General features: G+C 47.2%; 1 protein-coding gene across 1 annotated transcript; it reads left to right on the plus strand.

Moving 5' to 3' along the window:
• Positions 1–5756: 5756 nt before the first annotated feature.
• Positions 5757–25869, plus strand: DHX33 (DEAH-box helicase 33). The gene is made up of 12 exons (NM_001435043.1): positions 5757–6141; positions 8903–9063; positions 9736–9963; positions 10118–10288; positions 12353–12538; positions 13265–13376; positions 14726–14885; positions 15038–15126; positions 17433–17560; positions 18087–18290; positions 20364–20450; positions 22211–25869. The coding sequence occupies exons 1-12, from the start codon at positions 5859–5861 to the stop codon at positions 22517–22519; spliced, it is 2118 nt and encodes a 705-aa protein (NP_001421972.1). The 5' UTR covers positions 5757–5858; the 3' UTR covers positions 22520–25869.
• Positions 25870–26415: the final 546 nt, after the last annotated feature.

The raw sequence follows: 26415 nt of genomic DNA on the forward strand, positions 1-26415 counted from the left end.
TGTGGCCACTGCTGAGTTTTCCAAATTTGCTGGCATATTGAGTGCAGCACTTTCACAGCATCATCTTTCAGGATTTGAAATAACTGGAATTCCATTACCTCCACTATCTTTGTTCATAGTGATGCTTCCTAAGGCCCAATTGACTTTGCATTCCAGGATGTCTGGCTCTAGGTCAGTGATCACACCATCATGATTATCTGGGTCATGAAGATCTTTTTTGTACAGTTCTTCTGTGTATTCTTGCCACCTCTTCTTAATATCTTCTGCTTCTGTTAGGTCCATACCATTCCTGTCCTTTATTGAGCCCATCTTTGCATTCAGTTGTTCCCTTGGTATCTCTAATTTTCTTGAAGAGATCCCTAGTCTTTCCCATTCTGTTGTTTTCCTCTATTTCTTTGCATTGATCACTGAGGAAGGCTTTCTTATCTCTCCTTGCTATTCTTTGGAACTCTGCACTCAAATGGGTATATCTTTCCTTTCCTCCTTTGCTTTTTGCTTCTCTTCTTTTCACAGCTATTTGTAAGGCTTCCTCAGACAGCCATTTTGCTTTTTTGCATTTCTTTTCCATGGGGATGGTCTTGCTCCCTGTCTCCTGTACAATGTCACGAACCTCCATCCATAGTTCATCAGGCACTCTGTCTATCAGATCTAGTCCCTTAAATCTATTTTTCACTTCCACTGTATAATCGTTAGGGATTTGATTTAGGTCATACCTGAATGGTTTAGTGGTTTTCCCTACTTTCTTCAATTTAAGTCTGAATTTGGCAACAAGGAGTTCATAATCTGAGCCACAGTCAGCTCCCGGTCTTGTTTCTGCTGACTGAATAGAGCTTCTCCATCTTTGGCTGCAAAGAATATAATCAATCTGATTTCAGTGTTGACCATCTGGTGATGTCCAAGTATAGAGTTTTCTCTTGTGTTTTTAGAAGAGCGTGTTTGCTATGACCAGTGCATTCTCTTGGCAGAACTCTATTAGACTTCGCCCTGCTTTATTCCATACTCCAAGGCCAAATTTGCCAGTTACTCCAGATGTTTCTTGACTTCCTACTTTTGCATTCCAGTTCCCTGTAATGAAAAGGACATCTTTTTGGGGTGTTAATTCTAGAAGGTCTTGTAGGTCTTCATAGAACCGTTCAACTTCAGCTTCTTCAGCATTACTGGTCGGGGCATAGACTTGGATTACCTTGATATTGAATGCTTTGCCTTGGAACTGAACAGAGATCATTCTGTCGTTTTTGAGACTGCATCCAAGTACTGCATTTCGGACTCTGTTGTTGACTATGATGGCTAACCAATCTAATCACATGGACCACAGCCTTGTCTAACTCAATGAAACTATGAGCCATGCCGTGTAGAGCCACCCAAGATGGACAGGTCATGGTGGAGAGTTCTGACAAAATGTGGTCCACTGAAGAAGGGAACGGCAAACCACTTCAAAATTCTTGCCTTGAGAACCCCATGAACATATGAAAAGGCAAAAAGATAGGACACTGAAAGATTAACTCCCCAGGTTGGTAGGTGCCCAATTGCCGGGGTCCAGCCCCCGTGGATCCAGAGAATTCGAAGCGGGGACAGCGTCGGCCAGAATCAGGAAACAATTGCTTAATTAAACGTTAATTAAGGATATAAAGAGTGGTTAAATAAGGATAGCTCAATGAGGAAAATTTAGCGGAGAAAAGAGGCTGAATAACTTGGTTTACGTGGAAAGCTAATAACATTCCAAAATAAGGAATTTGCATCACCTACATAGGCCGCAGGTGTCCTCCCGTTCTCCCGAAGGAGAGGAGACACTAAGGCCTCCCAGGTCAGATCTCAGAAGCCCAGGAAAAATTAGTAGGCTTGACGAGCCTCCCCGCCCCAGATGGAAATTCAGCCAGAAGGTGAGAGAAAGAACGACATGGGGAGACCAAGTTTCGGTGAACAAAGCCCGCACTTTATTTTCCAAAGTAGTTTTTATACCTTAAGTTGTGCATGGGGGATAATGGGGGAAGGGGTAGAGTCAGCAGTAAGCCAGGCTTTCTTCTTGCAAACTTATCATATGCAAAAGTTTAGGTGATTTACATCATCTTCTGGCCCGGAGGCCTGTTAACATTTTAAGACCCTTTCTTCGGAAAACTTATTTTTCTCTAAAGGTGATTAGTCAGGCGCCACCCTCCAAAAGCCTTAGATAAAGTTGCATTCCTATAGGGCAAAGGTGTGGTGGGCTATAACAAGAAAAAGAATTAACTCAAGGGTCCAAGGTTACAAACATTAAAGCTACTACTTACATCAATTATATTAATCAAAACACTGCCAGGGACACAGCAGGTAAGGGATATGGAAACTTAGCAGCAAACATTGGCCCAACAAGTGAAAAACCCTTCACCAATACAATTTCTAATCAATCTTTTAACTGTTCAAAGGAATCTGTATTTAGACAGTTTAGAACATCTCATGCCTCTCATGGTTGGGAGGCTCTGAACAATCACATGTGGCCAGAAGAACCTATTCAGGAGACAGATGGTGGTGGGGGACAGCCCCCTGTAAAGTCAGAGGTGTAGGTGAGAGCACAAAGCAGTAAAGTAGGCAGACTCTGGTTTTGGGGGTAGATGCTTGAGAATTTCCAGGGGGACTCCTGAGGCTTGATCCCGCCTTTGCGTATGCCCAGCCTCCTTCCTCATGACCTTTGCCTTGGGCGGAGTTCCTCACGCTGGCTCCCGGCACCCAGTATGCTACTGGAGATCAATGGAGAAATAACTCCAGAAAGAAGGAAGAGATGGAGCCAAAGCAAAAACAACACCCAGTTGTGGATGTGACTGGTGATGGAAGCAATGTCCAATGCTGTAAAGAGCAATATTGCATAGGAACCTAGAATGTTAGGTCCATGAATCAAGGTGTCATGCGAGTGTATGTTCCTCGGTTCTTTGTCTCGTCACAACAAAGATTTGGAGCAACGGACATTAAAGCCCTCGGCGCATCACAGCTCTCAGGTCTTGGACAAACCGTGCTACAGCTCTTAGGCAAATCAGTGTTACAGCTCTATTTTATTTATAAGATAGCAGGAGAATCCAAGACTCGAAGAGAAGAGAGTGGAAGAGTGCGTGGGGAGGGAGAAAAAGAGAGAGAAAGAGAGAGAGCGCGCACGCATGCACGCGGGAGAGAGAGTCTGAGAGAAAGCGCTTTGGCTCCTCCTTTTATATGTTTTTTCCCTCTACCTGGGCCTGCCCTATGCAAATTGGGCTTAGCCAGGAGTGCTGTTTGTTCTGTTTGTTCCGCCTGAAGTCTTCACTCTGGTCCTCGGACCTTCCTTGTCTTTTAGCCACCGCCATTTTGGATTCCTTTTCCCTATTCTACCTACCTAACAAAGGCAAATTGAAAGTGATTAAACAGGAGATGGCAAGAGTGAAAGTCAACATTTTAGGAATTAGCGAACTAATATGGACTCAAATGGGTGAATTTAACTCAGATGACCATTTAGATATCACTATGGTCTGAATATTTATGTCCCTGCAAAAGTCATGCTGCAATCCTCATGATTGATGTGATGGTATTAGGAAGTGGGACCTTTGGGAGGTGCTTCAGTCACAAAGTGGAAGCCTCATGAGTGAGATTAATTCCTAATAAAATAGCTCTGAGAGATTCCAAGCCCTTTCCATCAAGTAAGGACACAGCAGAAGGGTGTCAGCAGGACTTCCCTGGTGGTCCAGTGGTTAAGACTCTGAGGGTTGGATTCCCAGTGGAGGAACTAATTGCCTACATGCCACAGAGCAACTTAGCCCATGTGCCACAACTATTGAGCACACGCCACAACTAGAGAGTCCACGCACAGCAGCAAAAGATCCCACATGCCGAAACTAAGACCTCAGGCAGCCATATATTATACATAAAGTAGCAGCAATGAACCAGGAAGATGGCCCTCACCAGAAGGCAACCAGGCTGGCACCTGCAGAGCTGTGAGCAATAAATTTCTGTTATTTGTAAGCCACCCAGTCTGTGGTATTCTATAATAGCAACCTGGAAAGACTAAGACAGTTATTCCCCTTTTAGTTTTGGGTTGACTTTCTAAATTAACATTTAGGGGAAAGGAATTAAAAGTCAATTTATCCTTAAATACGGGTTTCCTAGGTGGTGCTAGTAATAAAGAATCTGCCTGCCAATGCAGGAGACACAAGAGATGCTGTTCAATCCCTGGGTCGGGAAGAGCCCCTGGAGAAGTAAATGGCAACCCACTCTAGTATTCCTCCCTGGAGAATCCCATGGATAGAGGAGCCTGGCAGGCTATAGTCCATGGGGTTGCAAAGGGTCAGATATGACTGAGCAACTAAACACACACATTCTTAAATACATATGTGCTATTAGGGTTCAACATGCACATTTTCAGTAGCCCCTGGTCACTATACCATCAACAACTAGAGGAAAATTACTTCTGATCTGGAGGAAAGGGGAAGGAGAATTTTTAACAGGTTCACAAACAGGGAAAGTCCCAAGAAAATGAACTTTAGAAGGTGCCTGATATCTTTAAAGTGAGTTGAAGTTTACCATGAATTCTCTGGAAATTGCTTTTCCTGTACGCAAACAGCTACTTGCCAGTCTTTCTGTGGCGAATTAGCAAATCCTCTAGAGTTTTGCATTTAGGAGGGGAAGGAAGAACTAATTATATCCTATTTCCCACTGGAATTCTAAGTCTTTTCATTGATTGTCATGTGTATGAGACTGGGAGTCCTGTAAAGAGAGGAATAGTCGGGGAAATAGTCAGAGAATAGTCTATTCCTGGCAGGAATAGTCAGGGAAAGGAAGGGTAAAAGACAATTTTAGTTCCATCAGACTTCCTCTTCCTCTGTTTGTATTACAGGAGCAGATCACCTCCATTGGGATAGCTACTTTCTGAGGAGAATGTATGATTGTCCTAGAATGTATCATGCATTTTCTTCTTTTTCTGTAACACAAGATGATCACAAGTATCCTTTTCAACCTTCAGTTACTCCAACATCTGAGTCATCTCAGAGTCTCAGTTTCTTCATCTGTAAAATGGGGATGACATTAGTATCTAGTATATAACATCAGTTGTTTGGAGGACTAAATAATGTAAATGCTTGTGTGTTCCTCACAGGGCTTCCCTGATAGCTCAGTTGGAAAAGAAGCCTCCTGCAATGCAGGAGACCCCGGTTGGATTTCTCGGTTGGGACAATCTGCTGGAGAAGGGATAGACTACCCACTCCAGTATTCTTGGGCTTCCCTTGTGGCTCAGCTGATAAAAGAATCCGCCTGCGATGAGGGAGACTTGGGTTCGATCCCTGGGTTGGGAAGATTCCCTGGAGAAGGGAAAGGCTACCCACTCCAGCATTCTGGCCTAGAGAATTCTATGAAAAGCAGTATAGTCCATGGGATTGCAAAGAGTCAGACACAACTGAACGACTTTCACTTGTGTATTCCTCATTAATTTTACAAACTTAAACACTTCTTGAAGAGCGAGTATTACTGTAGCAGAGAAAAAGGAAACGTGTGTTTACTGGAAAGAAATAGTGTTAGCAGGAAACAAAACAGACAAGAACCCCGTGGTTGCTATGCAGTTAGGTTTCCGCGGAACCGTACACACCGTCTTTCACTGTTGTCGCTACGAATCTTTTTCCCGTTGTACCTCAGACCCTGCTCTCTCCGCCCTCGGGAAGCGAAAGCCTCGCCACGCTCTCAAGTGCATGCTGGGAGTTGGAGTCCCCTTAAAGGCCTCGGGTGGCCGTGAGGTGAGCCGCGTAGCTGGGAGCCACTAGCACGTGGCGGGAAGGGGCGGTGCGCACTAGCTGTGTGTTCCCTAGAGCCGCGGGAGCTTCCCGCCCTCGCGCCTCGCGTCGCGGCGCCTCCCGTCGCGGTGCCCTCCCGACATGCCCGAGGAGGCGGGCTTCCCGCCGGCCAAGAAATTCCGGCCGAGCGCCGGGCCTCCGAGCCGCGCCAGGTCCTGCCCTCCCGGGCGGCGTGCGGTGATGCTGCTGGCAGCGGGCGCCGGCGGAGGAGGTGGAGGCCGGAGGCAGCAGCCGCCCCTGGCCCAGCCCTCGGCCAGCCCGTACCCCGAGGCCGTGGAGCAGCAGCGCCGGAATCTGCCCATCTTCCAGGCGCGAGGCCAGCTGTTGGCCCAGCTCCGAAACCTGGACAGCGCCGTCCTTATCGGTGAGTGACCGTGCTGGCGGGTCCTTCGCTCCCCGTTCGTTCTCTTGAGAGAACAGCTTTTCTTAGGTGCTTCTCACCGTCTTTCATCCGTTTCTGCAACAAACCTGACCGCCTATTTCTGTTCGGGGCCAGAAGAGGGGCCTCGGAAGGGAGTCGGGCAGTCCCCCTTTCTGGAGGTGCTCACGGTCCGGGCGAGTGACCACGCGTTAGGCAAAAACTCGCCTTCTGGGCCGGAAGGATAGAGGGATGCACCGGAGACTTGGGGGAATTTAGAAAAGTGGATCTGAGCCGGTACTGAGGGGACGGCGAGGGGGTGGACCTAGAAAGGCGTTGGACACAGAGGAGAGAGCCTGCGGTATAAGAGACAAAGTGGAGACGAGACAGTCCGGTCTGAGGGAAGAAGTAGTTTCTGGTGCACTAACTGAGGCAGAGTTGAGGGCCGGGAACCGATTGCAAGGGGCTTTGATCCCCAACGTTTTGAGTAAGAGGAGCCCCTGAAGGACGGAGAGGATGAGCCTTCAAAGAGGAAAGGAGATCTAGGAGAGCTGATAGTCTAAGAAGCAGAGTTGTAAGAAGAAGAGAGTGAACAAATGCAAAAATGAAGTCCAGTGAGTAGGGACCCAAAAAATGCCCACTGGATTGGGTGGGAGTTATTGATTGGGAATGGAGGTGAGCTCTGTTTTGGCAGAGCTGTGGGATGGGAGCTGATTTGTCATTGGGCTGGAAGTGAGGATCTCATGAAGGCAGTGGGAACAGACTTCTGTTTCGAGAAGAAGCAGGGGGACCTAGCGGACCTTGCAGGTCTTCATAGGTTAAGGGGAAGAACTCAGTAGAGAGGGAGGCTGAAGATGGAAAGTGGGCACTAACAGCAGAGACGGAGGGCATGGGGAAAGGGGGCCCTTGGCAACAAGGGTTAGATCTAGCGGTGGCCTGGAATAGAAGGAAGGCCATGCAAGAGGTTAGAGGGCTGGAGGAAGGTGGTAAGAATGGAGTGACTGCAGAAGAGCTTGTAGGAGATGGAGGGAGACTTTGAGGATTTCATTTTTTCTATGAAGTAGGTGCGGGAGCTCTGCTGAGAATGGGACTTACGGGGTCCTTGGGGAGGATGGGGACAGGGGAAAGGGGCTGCAAAAACAAGGGTCAGCCGTGGTGCTGGCACCCAGGTGCATTTGGCCCCATGGCAAACTAAGGTCATTGTCTGCCCAGTTGGGTTATTTTACTATAGTGATGCTCAGTTTCTTTATTATTATTTTAACTTTAGCTGCATGAGGTTTTTGGTTGGGGTGCTCTGGCTTCTCTCGTTGCAGAGCATGGACTCTAGAGCTCCAGCTTAGTAGTTGTGGCGCTTGGGCTTAGTTACTTCGAAGCATGTAGGATCCTACTTCCACGAGGGATCGAACTTGCATTCCCTGCCTTGGAAGGCAGATTCTTAACCACCAGACCACCAGGGAAGTCCCCAGTGCTCAGTTTCTTGGCGTAGGAGCAGAAGAGATGGGCAGGGAAACCTTGATCGAAGTTTGGGTTTTGCCTGATGAACTCAGTAGGAGAAGTGCAAGATAATCAAGTTCTTCGTCCATGATTCGTGTCCAGGTCAGGAAGGATGAACCATAGGGGAGAAAATGGAAGGCCAATGGGCCTGTAGGACTCAGTAAGTCGGTAGGGCGGCGGGGCGGGGGGGGGGGTGCGGCAGAGTGGGCAGTGGTAGTTGTGGAAGGAGGGATGCCCAGGCTTACAGTTCTGTGTTCTGGTCAGGTGCTGGGAAGGAAACACAGGAGGGTACTAATAAGGTTGGGTGCTTACTGTATGTAGTGCTCAGGTACATGAAAGAGACAGGCTTCTGTCCTCCCAGGACTTCTGATGCTGGAGGCAAACAGAAACGTCTCAACGCTCTCACACAGTGTAGAGTGATCAGTGATGGAGGAGAGATGAACGAGGCGCTAAGGAACACAGAGGAGGCAGGTGCAGCCCTTGGGGAGAAAGTTTGAGGTCTAACTGATCTTGTGGAGTTTGTCACGCAGGCAGTGTGGGAGCAGATACTTCAAAATTGAGTGGGCAAAGGCAGAGGGTTTGAAAGGAGGCGGCAGGCTGGGTGAGGAGTCTGCTATGGCTGCAGTGTCGGAACAGATGTCTCTTCATGTCAATACATTTACATCTCATTTATCCCTTCGAAAAGTAGGACTTTTTATATAACAGCTGTATTTCACTGTATGTCTTTACTGTACTGGTTACTATTGCTAACCATTTACATTGTTTGCCAAACTTAACTGTCATGAGCAAAGGTGAATAAAACACTTTTGAAGCTGATTCTTTATGCACATCATTATTTCCTTAGAGTCAGTTCTTACACGTGGAATTGTGGTTCAAGGGTATAAACATTTTAAAGATTTTCCTACTATAGTTTGACCTTCTGAGAAGCAATTCCAGTTAACACTCCACTAGCAGAATTCATGGGTACACATTGTCCCATGACTTTATCAACTTATTTTCTTTCTTTCTTTTCTTTAATATGTATTTATTTTTATTTTGCTGCACCGGGTCTTAGTTGCAGCATAGGGATCTGTAGTGGTGGCATGCAGGATCTAGTTCCCTGACCAGGGATTGAACCCAAGCCCCCTGCACTGGGAGTGCTAGGGAAGTCCCTCGAGTATTTTTCTTATGTCTTTTCCTTCTGACTTTGATCTGTTGGGTTTTTTGTTTTGTTTTGTTTTTTGGTGAAGTTTGTTTCTGTTCAGGTTTAAATGAGACTTGTTTTCTTTCCTAGGAGAAACAGGCTCAGGGAAGACAACACAGATCCCTCAGTACCTGTACGAAGCGGGGATTGGCCGCCAGGCCATCATTGCTGTGACCCAGCCTCGCCGAGTGGCTGCCATCTCTCTGGCTACCAGAGTCTCTGATGAGAAGAGAACAGAACTTGGGAAGCTGGTACCTAACTTCTTTTTCACTAACAGTTCTTGGTCCCCCACACCTCACTCCCGCTCTCCCCTGCCACCTCCCTGACTTTTTTATTTTTCTAAACAAGAGTACTTATACATCTCAAGCTTCTTTCTTTCTTTTCTTTGTTGCCACGTTTCTTTCTTGCCACAGTTGTTTCAGACTCAGTTCTTTATTAGTTCCTTAGAGATCAGAGGGTCTGTCAGTCCCATTTGCTTTGCTTTCAAAGTCTGTTGGCAAATAGAATAAATTAGTTGTTTTCCTTGAGCACTTTTAAGGCTTCAGGAACACTTGCTAGGTCTCTCGTCTGTATGTCTTTCTACAAACTTGTAAGCATTTTCCTAGCATATAGGTGGTTATTGAGAATGAGTTCCAGAAGTGTATATAAGTCAGATTTATTTGTGTTCACACATTCGACTTAAAAACATCTTGGGCATCTTCTCACTTGCTTCGTTTGAAGTAGCTGAGGGGAGGGAACTAGTGTTACATTCTTTGCAGAGTTTCTCATCGTTGCAGTTGAGGGCGTGTGTCCATTTTCCTGGGAGCAGGGCAGGGTTGGAGTGGGTCATGTTCACTGCACTAGCACCAGCGCCTGGTGCCGTGCTGGGCACACTGGGTGCAGCAGACATGTTTGCTGAATGAATGAGTGGTATCTCCGCGCAGGTCGGCTACACGGTGCGCTTCGACGATGTCACCTCAGATGACACCAAGATCAAGTTCCTGACCGATGGCATGCTCTTGCGCGAGGCCATTTCGGACTGCCTGCTCCGAAAGTACAGCTGCATCATTTTGGATGAAGCCCACGAGCGGACTCTCCACACGGATGTGCTCTTCGGGGTGGTGAAAGCTGCACAGAAGAGGCGAAAGGAGCTGGGGAAGCTGCCTCTCAAAGTGGGTGCAGCCGTTCTGCTGCGGGACTCGGGGCAAAGGTGCTGGGGGTCGGGGGGAGGGCAGTGCGGCTTCCCAAGCAGCCCTCAGGGCTTGGCAGGGCACGAAAGGCTGGCCCGAGCCTTTCTCCCGTCCTCCGCGCCCTTCTCGCCGGCAGGTGCTTGTGATGTCAGCCACGATGGACGTGGACCTGTTCTCCCAGTATTTCAACGGAGCCCCCGTTCTCTACCTGGAGGGCCGGCAGCACCCGATCCAGATTTTCTACACCAAGCAGCCCCAGCACGATTACCTGCATGCCGCCCTGGTTTCCGTATTTCAGATCCACCAGGTAGGCCGCAGGGAGTGGATTCCTGGAAAGGCCTGTTTGACCTTGAACAGTCAGCCTTGAGAAGAAAAGCTGCCAGACCAAACTGCTTTGTAAGCTGTGTTCTTTAGGTGAATAAGGAATTTGTTTGCCATGTCTCCGTTTTTATACTTTTTTATAGTATCTCTCTTTTCCTCTGAAAAAAAAATTAAACCCTGGCCAGCATGTTTCTTCAACTGAGCTGGAAAACCTCCATGTATTAGAGCAGTGGCCCATGCGCACAATGTGATCAGAACCCCCAGTAAGAAGCACATTTTGTGTTGCAACCAAGACACCACGTGTAGAACTGAGTAGAAAGGAGTCTTAGGAAACACTGCCTCCTTTTACTCCATGTGATATTCTGTCTCATTGAACAATAAAAAGTTGGTGTATTAGCCAATAAGGGGGTGCAGTTTAGAGTTCTCTTTTTAAAAAAATGTGTTAGAGAAACATTTCAACAGGTTTTTCATTTTAGTAAACATTTATTTAAAAATTTGAGTGTATCACCTCATTTTTTGGTTTAACTTGTATGTAATTGACTGTTTTTACCTTCCCATTAACTTTCTGAAAATATCTAGAAGTCAGCTTTTTAAAAAAATATATTTATGTATTTAATTGGCTGCTTCAGGTCTTCATTGTGGCACACATTGTCTGTGGTCGCAGTGCACAGACTTTCTAGTTGTGGCACACAGGCTGGTAGTTGCACTCCCAGGCTTAGTTGCCCCATAGCACGTGGAATCTTAGTTCCCCGACCAGGAATCAGACTCATGTCCCCTACATTGAAAGGGATAGTCTTAACTATGGGACCATCAGGGAAGTCCCAGTCAGCCTTGTTTAGCTGCCAGAAGCAAACTTGAGATAAGGGTATTTTATGAATGATACCTGTGGTGCCCTCAAGTTATGTAATAGCTTTGATGAGTCCTCCTAGTGATGAGCTTTTGTTGTTTTAGATTTTATCCTGTCTATGTGTGTGTACCTCTGAACATTTGTCCTCTTAACACTGAGCTAAAAAAGTATATGCACACACACAAATACATAGATACATGTATGCAAACATAGCCATATTATATATACAGAAAGAAAAAAATGGTGTTAGTCACTCAGTCATGTCTGATTCTTTGTGACCCCATGGACTGTAGCCTGTCAGGCTCCTCTGTCCATGGAATTCTCCAGGCAAGAATACTGGAGTGGGTTGCCATTTCCTTCTCCAAGGGATCTTCCTGAACCAGAAATCAAACCCCAGGTCTCCCACATTGCAGGCAGATTCTTTATTGTCTAAGCCATATCTGCCTTTATTACATGTACACATACATACAAATATAGGTAGTCGGACATGACTGAGCAACTTGCACACCTTCACAAATACAGATAATTATTGAACATTTTTCAGTTATTTTGCCAAACAGGCACTCTACAAATTAATGTATCTAAATAGACTTCAAAGAAGATTGGGTCATGGGTATATGTACTTAACACTTAGATGTTCTTCCCTTTTCAAGGTGAAGGACCCAGTTAACCCTGAGATACCAAGCCCTTGCCCAAGTTCTGGGTGCTTTGGGGGTTTATGAAAGTGCGTTTGATGGCCTCATTCAGTAAGGGCTCCTTTTCCAGCCTCTGGCAATTTTCATGGATCAGGGTTTCTCTAAGCTGTCTCCTTTGTCACTTTCATCTTTCAAGATGATTATGAAAGGAAGGCAGCTCCAGGCAGATTTTATTTGCCTGTGTGGTTGTGCTTTTTCATGGCATGGTTCTTGTTGCAAAAAGCAATCTGGTAATTTCCCTTCCAAATTCCCTTAGTTTTTTATTATGTCTCTTTCTTCCCCCTTAATTCATTCTTAAACATAGCTGGCTAACCTGAATAGGATGCAGCTGTGCATTTGGTGAAGTTCCTCCCTCCCCTCCAAGGGCAACACCAAAGTCTAGCTCAGTTACAGGTCCAAAGTTAAGAATAACTGGAACCTTCATTAACGGTCACTGTCCTATTCTGTGCCACCTGCGCAGCTGTCAAGGCCCAGGAACCCCAGGAACCCTACTCTGCCTTCTCTGTAGGAAGCCCCCTCCTCGCATGACATCCTGGTGTTCCTCACCGGGCAGGAGGAGATCGAAGCCATGAGTAAGACCTGCCGGGACATCGCCAAGCACCTTCCAGACGGCTGCCCCTCCATGCTGGTCCTTCCACTCTACGCCTCCCTGCCCTATGCCCAGCAGCTGCGCGTCTTCCAGAGGGCCCCAAAGGTGAGTGCGCCCTGTCTCCCGCCCAGCCCCATCCCTGGGTACCCAGACGGATGCACCAGTGGGACCTGCGCCCCTGTCAGCAGGCTCCAGATAAGATGTGTGGACAGGGTGCCCAGGTATCTCTCTCACGAGCTGGAAAGACGCAAGCATGTAATGCAGGGCTGTAGACATGGCTCTTCCACGGTAGGAACAGGGAGACATGGGGATGAAGGAGAGACGCAAGCAGAAGCCGGAAGCTCCCTGAGTGACTCTCCCAGTGTCCACAGTAAGCAAGCACGTGTCCACCGTAAGTTTCCTGGGACCCCTGCTGTGCCAGGTGCTGCGCCAACACCAGACACACACTGTCCTTCATCCTCTCAAGAACCACAAGGCAGGTCACCATTCCAGTTCAGAAACCCTGAGGCCCCAAGGGGTGAAGTGATAGATGTCCATGGGGCACAGTAGGTACCAGGCAGGGCCAGGATCCCAGGCCACGTCTACTTCCTCCTGACTCTAATGCCCATCCCACCACCCCTCATCACCTCAAAATAAGCCTTTAAGACTGAAACACACCCAGCCCCCCAACCCAGTACTGACCCGGCCATCAGTATTAATAACTGTCCAGATAGCGGAGTCATCTCTTCTTGATCATGAGTGAACTGTGACAGTTAACAATGAGGAATATGTTTTCAAACTTCTGCATCATACGTGTGTCATGTGGCTTTTTGGTTTTCTTCCTCCTTTTAGGGTTATCGCAAAGTGATCATTTCAACCAACATCGCTGAAACCTCCATAACCATTACAGGAATAAAATATGTAGTTGACACGGGCATGGTTAAAGCAAAGAAGTATAACCCCGGTGAGAACTTGTGGCCCCTGGCGTCTCTTCTCTGTGTAGTGAGCGGCCCGTGGTCCCGCAGTTTCCCCCCCTGAGCATTTCACGTCTGTGAATAACCAGGCACCCCGTCTAGCAGGCAGGGCCACAAAGACATGAGAGGCAGGGAAGAAGAGCCCATCTGTGGCAAAGCTGGGGACAGAGGGTCAAGGACCTGGGCAGAGGGACTGAAACTCCATCAGAAGGTGGGCGAGAATGGTGGCTGTCAGGCCAGGGACAGCCTGATACCACATCAGAGGCTTCCTGGGGAATGATATCTGAGCAGAGCTGGTTCAATCCCCAGTCTCCCAGAAAGAAAGCAGGACCCCAGCCCCAGCTGGGCCAAGGCACTAGCTGTTACCCGACTGTGTGCAGTGCGCAGCTTGCTTGAAGTCATTTTTATTCGGGTCTGTTTTCTACCTTGCTTTATTCCACGGAGGATTTGAGGCAGCTGACATGATAGCTCCCGGATGTTCACTTCAAATGAACTGCTAAGCATTCAAGGATGCTGACTTTCACGTGTGTTTCTTGGGGACCATGTTTGTGAAAGGGCTTGGTTCTCCGCACTGTCTGGCACGGCATACACCTTTATCAAGAAAATCAGTCTCATTTACTCCTAGGTGTAGTGACATTGACGCCGTCTCTTTTACAGTAGAGCAGGAGCGAGGACGTGGCACACAAGGGACTGGAGGCGTTTCGTTTTGGGGTCATGATCAGTGGGCGACCAACCATCCTGCTTTGCTGGAAACTGGGTTTTGGCACTGAAAATGCCACCTCTTGGAGGACCCCTGCGTGCTAGGCCGCCCCGGGGGTTGTTTTCAACTGTGACCTAAGCCAAGGCCTCTGAAATCTACTCCCCTTGGCCACTGCCCCAAGCTCAAGGTCCTTCTGATGCTGTAGTCACAGATTTCGCACAGTGTTCATGGCGAGGCCTCTTTTCACCACAAACCAGTCTGGTTACGTGCTTTCTGACATATTGTTGTTTAGTCACTAAGTGGTGGCCAGCTCTTTGTAATACCATGGACTGTAGCCTGCCAGGCTCCTCTGCCCGTGGAATTCTCCAGGCAAGAATACTGGAGTGGGTTGCCATTTCCTCCCCCAGAAGATCTTCCTGACCCAAGGATTGAACCCACATCTCCTACATCAGCAGGTGGATTCTTTACCACTGAGCCATGAGGGAAGCCCACTTTCCAATGTAGCCTTGAGTTTTTCTGGACTCATGTGTTGCAGAAAGAATCCTGGGTATCCCAAGGAATGCTTCTCATTGCCTCACGTTCTAGAAGGAGTTTGTTCACATGATCAGCAGAGCTCTGACTTGGCCATTCTCCCACCAGACAGTGGGCTGGAGGTGTTGGCTGTGCAGCGGGTATCAAAGACCCAGGCCTGGCAGCGCACGGGCCGGGCCGGCAGAGAGGACAGCGGCATCTGTTACCGGCTCTACACGGAGGATGAGTTTGAGAAGTTTGAGAAGATGACGGTGCCAGAGATCCAGAGGTAGCCAGTGGGGCTCCCCACCTGCCATCTGTCCCGAGGTCCCGTCCCTGCAGCCTGTATCTCCTCCAACTGACGCTCCTTAGTGGGTGGCTCTGCCTTGCTGGCCGGGGGGTCAGGCACCCTTGTGAACCACCTGTCTGTCTGTCTTGCAGGTGTAACCTGGCGAGCGTGATGCTGCAGCTCCTCGCCATGAAAATCCCAAACGTGCTCACCTTTGACTTCATGTCCAAGCCGTCTCCAGGTAAGTGGAGTCTTCAGGGAGGTGGGCACACAGGAAGGGGCCGCCAGTGGGCTCCACACAGCAGGCCTACTGGCACTCTCCTTTTTTTATTATTATATATTTATGTGTTTTTGGCTGTGCTGGATGTTTGTTGCTGCGCAGGCTTTTCTGTAGTTGCGGCGAGGAGGGGCTACCCTCTAGTTGCGGTGACTGGTTTTCTCATTGCGGTGGCTTCTCTCGTTGCAGAGCACAGTCTGTAGGGCACGAGGGCTCAGTAGTTGCAGCTCCTAGGTCATCGAGCACAGGCTCAGTAGTTGTGGCGCATGGACTTAGCTGCTGCGTGGCATGTGGGATCTTCCTGGAGCAGGGATCAAACCCATGTCTCCTGCATTGGCAGGTGGGTTCTTAACCACTGAGCCACCAGGGAAGCCCTTGGTATCCTGTTGTTTAGTATAACTGGGGGGAATAACAACCTTAACTCCCAGAGAAGAGTCTCACAATTACGGAAGAGACCTGGTGCTGTTCACACCACGTTGGTGCAGAGTCAGGGGCTTCGTGTCGGCACCATCTTGGGTGGGTTCCGTGGTCACAGGAACCAGGGAAGGTAGTGGAGGGGGGTCCGCGGGTTACTGCAGCCCCAACAAACTTGGACTTTTGCAAAGGGACTGAACAGATTGTGTTTCTTTGCTTTCAACTGGAATTTGATGGGTCTCTGCCCTTCACTGGGAATTTCTCCATGGAGGAAGAAAAAATAGTTGGGATTCTTTGTCATAGTAGCTTAGCCCTTGGCATCCCTTCAACACATACATTTCCTTTTTTTTTAAAGTGAGAAGTGCAATTGGTTAAAAAAAAGTAAACAGTGGGTAGGTAGGCATGGACCTCCACAGGTTTCCCTCCCCCACGCCACCACTGTGGCCGCTTCCTAGTGTCTCCTAGAGGAAATCTATGCGGGTAAGTACATACAGTCTCCTTTTCAAAACATAAATAGCAACACTGTTTCAGTCCATTCTATACTTTTTTTTTCTATCAGTTACTAAATTCCTACATATAAAGGAGGAACGGGGACTTCCCTGGTGGTCCAGTGGTTAAGACTCTGAGCTCCCAATGCCGGGGTCACAGGTTTAATCCCTGGTCAGGGAACTAAGATCCTGCATGCCGCGCAACACCCCACCACCACCACCAAATAAAAGGAGGAACATACGTGTCAGGTAGAAGTAGCGAAGCCACACCTGTGTGCCCGTTACTGGGGCCACAGGCCCTGGGGCCACCTGTTCTCACCCCCAACCCCTCACCTCCTTCCCACTCCTCCTTCAAGGTCAGCCACCACCCAGGTTTGATCTGTGAGTCCCTTGCTTTTCTTGAATATCTATTGCATGCACAAGCATGGTTTTGGTTGGCGTGTTTATGTCTTGATTTTCTGGTGACCTTCCCTTTCATATGTCATGTTTTGTAAGGTTTACTTTTGATGTATTTTCATCACTTAAATACTATTCCATTCTATGAATAAGCCAAGATGCATTTATCCTTCTCCTGGTAGACATTGGCACGTTGCTTTTTTCACTTAATACATTTTATAGATCATTTTTTCTCTGTACATGTATATTTATTGCATCCTTAGACATGCATCTTTATGTTTAGTGGTAATACATTTACGTAGTTCAAATTAAAAAGGAATTAAAGAGTAAATAGTGTCCTTCCCTCCAGGGGCTCCCGAGGCCCCCTGGTGTTTTCATTGTTGTGTGTGTCCATCTGGAGACACAGGTCCCTGTACGAGGTTCAGGTAAATGAGTGTGCAATTCACAAGTGTAAGTTTGCTGGGCTTCAGATTTGCATACATATCGCCAAATTGCAGACCACTATTTAAAAAGAGAATTGAGGGTTTCCCTGGTGGCTCAGTGGTAAAGAAACTGCCTGCCAATGCAGGAGACACAGGTTGGATCCCTGGTCCAGGAAGATCCCACATGCCACAGAGCGGTTAAGCCCGTGCACCACAGCTATTGAGCCTGTGCTCCATTGTTCTCCGCAATGAGAAGCCCACACAGTAGAGAAAAGCCTGCTCACTGCAACGAGAGAAAAGCCCCATGCAGCAACGAAGACCCAACACAGCCAAAAATAAGCAAAATTATTTTTGGAAAATTAAAAAAATGAAAAGAGATGAGCTGAAGACAGTGATGTCATGAATAGTTTTGAAAAATACCTCATGGGGACAGTGTGGTTGTGGTCATTACTGTGGTTTGACTTAGGCTCGTCAGAAATGCACTGATGTGATGAAGCAGCTGCAGCTCCATCCTGTTTTGAGTGTTCAACTCCTTTTCATGTCTGTCTAGATCACATCCAGGCGGCCATCGCCCAGCTGGAGCTGCTCGGTGCCCTTGAACACAGGGATGGCCAGCTCACCCTAACTCCAATGGGAAGAAAGATGGCGGCTTTCCCACTAGAACCCAAATTTGCCAAAGTAAGTGCCACCGTCTTCTCAGTCCCCTCCCTGTACCTTACAGGTCGGCCATCCCACAGGGGACGCCTCAGCCCAGTGCTTCCATCTTCACCTTTTCTCTTAAACAGTTATCAGCGCCTGCTTTGTGTCGAACCTCGACTTAGGTTCTGTGTGATTCAGGCTCGTGTTAAGTCATGTGTGTGTGTGTGCTCAGTCATGAGATTCTCTGCCACCCCCTGGACTGAAGCCCACAGGCTTCTCTGTCCATGGAATTTTCCAGGCAAGAATACTGGAGTGGGTTGCCATTCCTCCACCAATGAAGTCATGAGCCCTACCTATATGGGATCAGACAAGAAAGGCAGCTGTCCCTTCTACAGAAAGTAAAATAATATACAAATGAATATATAAAAGAGCATAAGTTATATTGTCATGGTTTTAGAAACACCTGCCCCTTCACGCCTTACAAGGGAAGCTGCAGAAGCAATGAATGGAAATTCAGAAGCCAGGAAAAAACTGGACTCACACAGTGTTTCGTTGTGGTTTGCAGACCATCCTCCTGTCCCCCAAATTCCACTGCACAGAGGAGATACTGACCATTGTCGCCCTGCTGTCTGTGGACAGCATTCTCTACAACCCTCCATCACGGCGGGATGAAGTGCAGAGCGTGCGGAAGAAGTTTGTGTCCAGCGAGGGCGATCACCTCACCCTGCTCAATGTCTACCGGACCTTCAAGAACACCGGCGGGAACAAGGTAGGCCCTGTCCTCTTCCTCTTCTCACACAGGGCCTCCCTTTGGTCCTGTGTTTCAGGACACCTTCCCTTTTTGGCTGTGCCTTCTGAAGAGCCTCACAGAACGCTGGACGTCATTCCAGAGACGTGTGCACCAGAGATGCTACTAGGGAAGACACGACTTCAGCCTTTCTCTCTGCTTGTGTTTCCCTCCTACTTAACTTGGGCAGGTGAAGTGGTAATACCTGGTGACCCAGTTTCTTGGCTACCAGATGGTTTGTTTCCCCACCTGCCCCTAACTTTCTTCATAGCAGCTTTTGCTTGTGTGACATTTCCATTCCCGGGACCAAGATGGAAAACGGCAATACCTTCCTTCGTTTATCAGTACAATTTTAAAAGTAAATAAATAAAATATTTGGAGGAGTTCCCTTTTTGCCTAGTGGTTAGGATTCCAGGCCTTCACTTGCGTGGCCTGGGTTCAATCCTTAGTCAGGGAACTAAGGTCCCGCCTGTCGAGTGGCTGCCCTTCCCAAAAGAATCAATAATCGTGCCATAGCACGCATGCTTTAACTTTGTGTTTTAATGCAGTCAGTTCTTAAAAAAAAAAAGCCACCACCCAGGTTTAGTAGTTGTAAACATTTTGCTCTGTTTGCCTCAATTTATTTGTTTATTTTCTCTTCGCCACTCTGTGTGACATGTGGAACTTCCCTGACCAGGGATGGAACCCATGCCTCCTGCAGTGGAAGGGCAGAGACTTGGCCATGGGACCACGAGGGAAGGCCACGTCAGTTTATTTTTAAGGAAATAAATGCTGTGGACACAGCAAGAGCCCCAAGCTGCTCCTCGTGTAGTCCTCCCTGCCTCCTGTAACCACTGTCCTGAAGTGGGTCTGGACCTCCCTGGGCAACATCGTGCTTTCACTTCCTGTCCACGGGCATCGTATGCTACACATGCTTCCTCACACTACCCTTTTGCCACTTATTTCTGCCTGTGGCCCCGTCGTGCACATCCCGTCCAGGTCTCCTGTGCACAAAGGGGAGGGTTTCTCGGGAGCCGACACCCAGGAGTGGACCTGCTGGTCTAGGAGCAGCTGCATCCAGCTTCCCAGAGTGTCAACACCTCTTTACCCTCCCCAAAGTCATGCAGAAGAGTTCCCATTTCCACCTACCTCTCCAACTTTGCTGAAATGACTTTCATGTTTTCCAGGTTGATGGATATGAAGTAGTTGTTGTTCAGTTGCTGAGTAATGTCCGACTCTGTGACCCCATGGACTGCAGCATTGCAGGCTTCCCTGTCCTTCACCATCTCCCAGAGTTTGCTCAAACTCATGTCCATCGAGTTGGTGATGCCATCCAACCATCTCATCCTCTATTGCCCCCTTCTCCTCCTGCCTTCAGTCTTCCCCAGCATCAGGGTCTTTTCCAGTGAGTCAGCTCTTCGCATCAGGTGGCCTAAGTATTGGAGGTTCAGCTCCAGCATCAGTGCTTCCAGTGAACATTCAGGGTTGATTTCCTGTAGATTGACTGGTTTGGTCTTCTTGCAGTCCAAGGGACTGTCGCGAGTCTTCTCCAGCACTGCAGTTTGAAAACATCAAATAGTATCTCCGTTATTTGAAACTGTACTGACTCGATTCCTCAAGAGACCAAGAGCCTTTGCTTAAGTTCATTGTCATTTGTAGTTAATCTCCTGTGAGTTGTCTGTCCATGTCCTTTGTGGCTGTACTGGATTCTTGGTCATTTTCTGACTGATCTGTAGGTGGTGGTGTTTTTTTTTTTTAATATATTCTGAAGGTCATCATTCTTTTTCCATTATGGTTTTCAATATGGTTCATGCTTTTTGATATAAAGATATTTTCTTGTATTTACTTTTGGCAACTGCAGTTTTCCCTTTGAATTCAAACTATGTTCTAGAAATTATGCTGGGACTTCTCTGGTGGTCCAGCAGTTAATTCGTGGTAGAGAACTAAGACCCCGAATGCTGCATGTTATGACTAAATTTTTTTTTAATTAAAAAAAATTATAATAAAAGTTATGCTTTATTTTTATCTCTGTAGAAGCGAGAGGACTGTGACATCTCTTTTTTTCTCCCCGTTCAGGAATGGTGCAAAGAGAACTTTGTTAACAGCAAGAATATGATGCTAGTAGCTGAAGTCAGAGCACAGCTGAGGGACATCTGCATAAAGGTATTTTTCTTCCTGCTGGTCTTTGGGGGGCTAGGCTGTCACCTTTTTCTAGGTGAAAATTCTCAAATTGCTTATCACTAGTGATTGCAGAAAAACCTCTCATTGTAGGAAAATTTTTAAATAAGAAAGTAAAAATTACCCACAACTCCACCTCTCACCAGTTTGGTCCATTTCCTGGTGGCTCTGCTTTTAAATATATTTTTACATGGATAGTTATTAATACATTGTATATATGATTTATATCCAGCTTTTATAAACTTTAATAGTGTTTTCCAATGTTACTAGAATTCTTCCTAAGTTTTTTTTTTTAGTGGAAATACCTGTCATTTTTTTTCAGTTTATAAAAGCAGTGCATACTTGTTACAAGTTGATAGAGTGCAGAAAATAGTGATATATATACAGCAGAAACCTACACAACATTGTAAAGAAATTATACTCCAATAATAAAATTAAAATAAGAAAATAGTGATATATTGTGTAGAAAGTATAAAAGTTTCTCTAATCTTGCGCCTCCAAAGAGAAGCAATAGTCCAGTGTAGATCCTTCTAGAATTTTTTTCTATGTATGTATGTTTTTGTTTATTCGTCCGTGTATTACGCATATATGTGGATATATAAATTTTCTTTTTTAAACAAGTTTGATGTATGTATTGTTTTGAAACTTGTTTTTTTCCACTTAGAGTGCGCCTTGAATTTCACTTTGTATCTGGGCTGTCTCTCAGTGCCTGTATCTGTCTATCGTTCTTTGTATTGACTTGGTAGCATTTCGCTCCGGTCTTCACTACAGTTATTTAACCAAGTCCCTAGTGGTGGTCATATGGATTGTGCTAGAGTGATCATCCTCCTGCATAAACGTCTGTGCTCTGGTGCACAGAGAATGAACTTCTGGATGGGGAATTTAGGTTTTGATAGACATTGCCAAGCCATCCACCAAAAAGTCTCCTCTCAGCTTATATTCCCTCTTAGAGGGCATGTTTCTATATTCAATGACTATGAGGCACGTTCTACCGCAGAGGTGGGGTGGTTTGTGTCGCAGTCTCCTGCGTTGAGCACTGAGTGTCCTCGTTTTGCTGCCATGAACAACTCTGTGGTGACCAGGCGTCTCTGTGTGTAAGGCGTCTTCTGAGACAGCCCCCAGTGCGGGCCATCCACATGCCCCTAGGAGACAGTTGTCACCCTTACCCAGGCCCGTGTCCAATGCCAGCAGCCTATTGTTAGCACTGAAGTAACTTCTTTCCAGGCTTCCCAGGTGGCTCAGTGCTCAGAATCTACCTGCCGAAACAGGAGACGCGGATTCAATCCCTGGTTAGGGAAGATGCCCTGGGGAAGGAAATGGCAACCCACTCTAGTGTTCTTGCCTGGAGAATCCCGTGGACAGAGGAGCCTGGTGGGCTACAGTCTATAGGGTCACAAAGAGTCGAGCATGACCGAGCGACTGAGCACACAAGTCTTTTCACAGTGGCCTGTTCTGTGTTGCATACATTTTTCCACCCTTGTACTTGAATGGCTTTCCTGCTAGACCATCCCTGGGCTTTGTGAGTTTTCTCGTCTTTTACTGAAGGTGGAAGTGGTGCTCCTCTGCCTGCGCTCACCTCGGGCCTCTGAGGCAGCTTCCCAGAGGTCCGCGTCCACCCTGGATGCGAGCCTCCTCTGGGGCCTTGCACCAGGCTGCGCGGTAGGCAGTGTGGCTCCATGCACCATGGGTGGCTGTGCAGTGCTCATGTCTGGGTCTTTTCCATGTCTCGCTTCCTCCCAAACCAGATGTCCATGCCAATTGTGTCCTCCCGGGGGGACACGGAGAGCATCCGCCGATGCCTGGCACACAGCCTCTTCACGAGCACCGCTGAGCTGCAGCCAGACGGGTCCTACGCCACCACGGACACCCACCAGCCGGTGGCCATCCATCCCTCGTCCGTGCTCTTCCACTGCAAGCCGGCCTGCGTCGTGTACACGGAGCTGCTCTTCACCAGCAAGTGCTACATGCGTGACCTGTGCGTCGTGGACGCCGAGTGGCTGTACGAGGCCGCCCCCGACTTCTTCAGGAAGAAGCTGAGGACTGCCAGGAACTGAGCCGCCCTGGTGCCAGGAGCCGGGCTGCAGCCGGCCTCGCTGCGACCTCTAAACGTTGGCACCTACAGAGGCCACGGTGGTTATGGGTGGGTCATGCCTGGCCTCCAGGAGCTTGAGAGCCTCTTTGTCTAAACTCCTCAGACTGAACCGCACAGACATGTAGAGGCCTGGGAGACTTCAAAATGATGCTTTGGGTTCTTGGTGGGCAACTTTGGGTGACTTCCTTTACTTTTGAGCCTCAGTTTCCTGATCTGCCAAGTGGGAGTGATGATACTTAAAGGATCGGAATCATGAGGCTCAGAGCAAGTGAAAAGAAAGTACCCAGAGCTGTGCGTGCCCATGATAAGCCACGGTAGACTGAGTGCCGAGGTGCTTGGTTGGTGTTACTGCTTATGTACGTGCCATGGATCGGGTACAGCAAAACCCCCAAGTCCTGGAGACTGCGGGGGATGGTCTGGAAAGGGGAGGTCGCAGAGGTCACAAGAGGTCACAGAGCTCCTGACCTTGGATCTGTTTGAACATCTATCTGCATGAAGTTTTGTAACAGAAAAGATTAACTTCTGTTTCAACAGGGAGGTGCTGAGCACCTAACCTCACTCCCCAGGGCAGGGAGCTTTCACAGCAGAGAGGCTAAGCACCTGTCCCCACCCTGCTTTCAGAGAAGTTCCTGAGTGAAGTATTTGTATCTTCTGAAGTGGGAAGGCTGATCTTATGTGTTGTCCTTCAGTCATGTCCAATTCTTTGTGACCCCGTGGACTGCAGCACGGCAGGCTTCCCTGTCCTTCACCATCTCCTGGAGCTTGCTCAAACTCACATCCATCGAGTAGGTGATGCCATCCAACCGTCTCACCCTTTGTCATCCCTGTCTCCTCCCGCCTTCAGTCTTTCCCAGCATCAGGGTCTTTTCTAGTGAGTCAGCTCTTCACATCAGCTGGCCAAAGTCTTGGAGCTTCAGCTTCAGCCTCAGTCCTTCCAGTTAACATTCAGGGTTCATTTCAGATTGTAGTGTGATGGCCTCCAGCATGGCCTTCTCTCTCTGTCTCTGGGCCATAAACCCATGAGCTAAGGAGTGACTGAGCTGAATTTAAGGCATTTCCCTTTTGGCCAGGCCTCTGGGGGTAAGTGGAAGTGAAGCCAGGCAGCCTTGACTCATCTCATCCCCTCATCTAGTGTTTATGTTCTTTTATCTTATTTCCTATGATGTTTTTCCTTCTTAGGGACCAGGGGACATCCTGGCTTTGCTGCTGGCACCTCTCTCACACTCATTTTCCACATTTGTCTGAGGGGATAAAGGGTCTCCACAGACTTCCTGTTCTCATATTTTGAGAAGGGAAAAGACACCAAAAGTCATTCTTAACTATTTAATTTGAAAATCGTTGTTGTTTAATAGCTAAGTCATGTCTGACTCTTTGCAACTCCATGGGCTGTGGCCCTCCAGGCTCCTCTGTCCATAGGATTTCCCAGGCGAAAATATTGGAGTGGGTTGCCATTTCCTCCTCCAGGGGATCTTCCCAACCCAGGAATCAAACCTGAGACTTTCCTTAGAGAATGTTTTGGCCTGGAAAATGCCAAAATTAGCACTTCTATTGTGCTTAATTGGTCTAAACACTATATACAGTATTCTGGTCATTACATACAGTGAATCATACAGCTTTTAAGCAGAGGCCTAAATGGCCTGAGAGATCCTTCAGTGATAATGGATGGTGTCTTCGTTTCGGTTCAGTGAGACCCTGGCGGACAGGAACACCCCTCCCAGGCCTCATGAGTCCACGGTGGTGTGTGTCAAGTTTGCCTCAGCACCAGCTGTGCGTCTGAGCAGTCAGACTTTTAGCCAGTGTTCCCAGCTATCTGGGCACGTGTGAATTCTTCTTGTTAAAAACAGTTATGTTAAGGCCAAAGAAGATTCGACAGATCCTAAATACCCTGTTTTGCTAAATTCTTAGATTTTTCTTGTTCTTACCAGGGCTGACTTTATGAAAAGTTATTCAGAAAAAAACTTAACTGTATTTTTCTCACTTATTTAAGAGTCCTAGGAGGTGTAGCCTGACTTGGTAAAAGAAATTACTGTATTTTTAATGAAACATTCATCACACTGGTAAAAAATATTGGGAGTGGGGTGATATGTTTCTCATAATGTTGCAAATTATGGTGGCTCAGACAGTAAAGAATCTTCCTGCCATGTGGGAGACCTGGGTTCAACCCCTAGGTTGAGAAGATCCCCTGGAGGAGGGCATGGCAACCCACTCCAGTATTCTGGCCTAGAGAATCCCCATGAACAGAGGAGCCTGGCAGGCTACAATGCATGGACTCATAAAGAATCGGACACAACTAATCAACTAAGCACAACTTTCTCTAGGGCAAGTAAAATTTAGCTTTTAATCATTTTTGTGCACCTCAGAGTTCTGAACTGTTTCAGGAAATCTTGTATTTTTTCTGACCAGGAGTATTGGGTAAATAGCTTCTAAATAAATGTAAATAGCTTCTGTGTTTCTCTACAAAGATATATTTATCATTGTAACATTCTGGTAGAGTTTTGATACAGTAGTTTTTTTATCAGGCTTTTTAAAAAGTTAACTTTTCAAGTAGCTGCTCAGGGACTAAATCAGATTGGAAAAGCCTATCCCTGCTCCATATTACTACAAAGAGATATATGGTTGTTTATACCTAGCTGCAGGGCACAGATAAGTACACTTTAAACTTTCTAAGAAAGTTAAATGTTTCAGTGATGTTACAATCTCATCTTGAGCTACTCTTTTCAATCCCTAAAATCTCTGATGGTGTGCTGCCTTTTTTTTTTCCAACCTGTGAAATCCATATCTGGGTGAATCACTAGTTCCCTTGAGCACCTTTGTGTATTAATAAATAGATGCACTCCAAGCAGATTGCATGCCTCAGATGTTTGTCTTCTGCTTCTAATAATCATGGAGGGCAGCACAGATCCCATTTACAAAGGGAAGAACTGCCCAACACCCAGTTCTTGGTAGAAACCCTTCCTTAATGTTGCATCTCTGCTAGGAATAAAGAGATGCCAGAAAGGAGGCAAGTTTGTGCTCTGTGGAAAGAACTGATTATATACTGTGATGCATAAATCCATTTAATTCAGCTCTCAAGAAAACCTGTGGCCAGGTGGCCAGGCATTTAGATACCATTCCTTGTGACTATAAAGAGACACTGCACCTGTGGGGAAGCAAGAGTTTTATTATATTTTATTTGATCAGAATACTATAACTTGCAGGAAAGAGCTCAGTTCAGATTTCTGTTGTGTTCTGAGACTCGTTTCTTATTCAAACAGGCATAGGTCTGTAGAAGCATCAGCATTTGCACGACTCAAACCCATTAAAAGTGAATCTAGTACATATTGTGTTTGGCTTCTTTCTTGGGTCTCCTTTCCCTTATTCACAGAATGCTGTTTAGAATATATTAATATTAGTCATATCTTTGCCACTGATTTGGAAAGATTTATTTTCTTGGTACCTTATAGTATCTTATGGTTCCTGGTAAAGTAGGAACATTGGTTCTTAACCAAAATCTAATGTAAGCTGTGGCTTCTTGCCCCCGAAAAATAATGTTCCATCAGAACCTGGGTGTAAGGTTGGAGGGCTGCAAAAATTAACCAGGCATCTTGCCTTCAGGAGCTCCAGGTCTGATGGGGGTAAGGGGCAGCTGCCAGGTAAACGAGCAATGCCAGGAGGTTTCTGCTGAGAAAGAATGAAGTACAGAGACCCGGTCACAGAGGCATGAGTTCTGGTTTTTCAGGGAAGAGAGGAGGAAGAGCCAGGAAGGCCTTTCATGGGACATGACCTCAGAGGCTGGCTTTGGGAGTCAAAGGCAGCAAGAGTGCATTCCACGAAGTCACAGAAAGCCTGGTCATGCTTGAGAAAAGTAGATGGAAATTT

Source organism: Bos taurus, chromosome 19 (genome assembly GCF_002263795.3).
Source record: "Bos taurus isolate L1 Dominette 01449 registration number 42190680 breed Hereford chromosome 19, ARS-UCD2.0, whole genome shotgun sequence".
Lineage (NCBI taxonomy): Eukaryota > Metazoa > Chordata > Mammalia > Artiodactyla > Bovidae > Bos > Bos taurus.

What these genes read in the sequence shown, in the direction of transcription:
- DHX33 (NM_001435043.1), top strand. Translation starts at nt 5,859, where the DNA reads ATGCCCGAGGAGGCGGGCTTCCCGCCGGCCAAGAAATTCCGGCCGAGC. An exon ending in CCGTATTTCAGATCCACCAG is followed by an intron (nt 10,289 to 12,352) that starts GTAGGCCGCAGG and finishes CCTTCTCTGTAG; the next exon opens with GAAGCCCCCTCCTCGCATGA. An exon ending in TGAGGGACATCTGCATAAAG is followed by an intron (nt 20,451 to 22,210) that starts GTATTTTTCTTC and finishes CTCCCAAACCAG; the next exon opens with ATGTCCATGCCAATTGTGTC.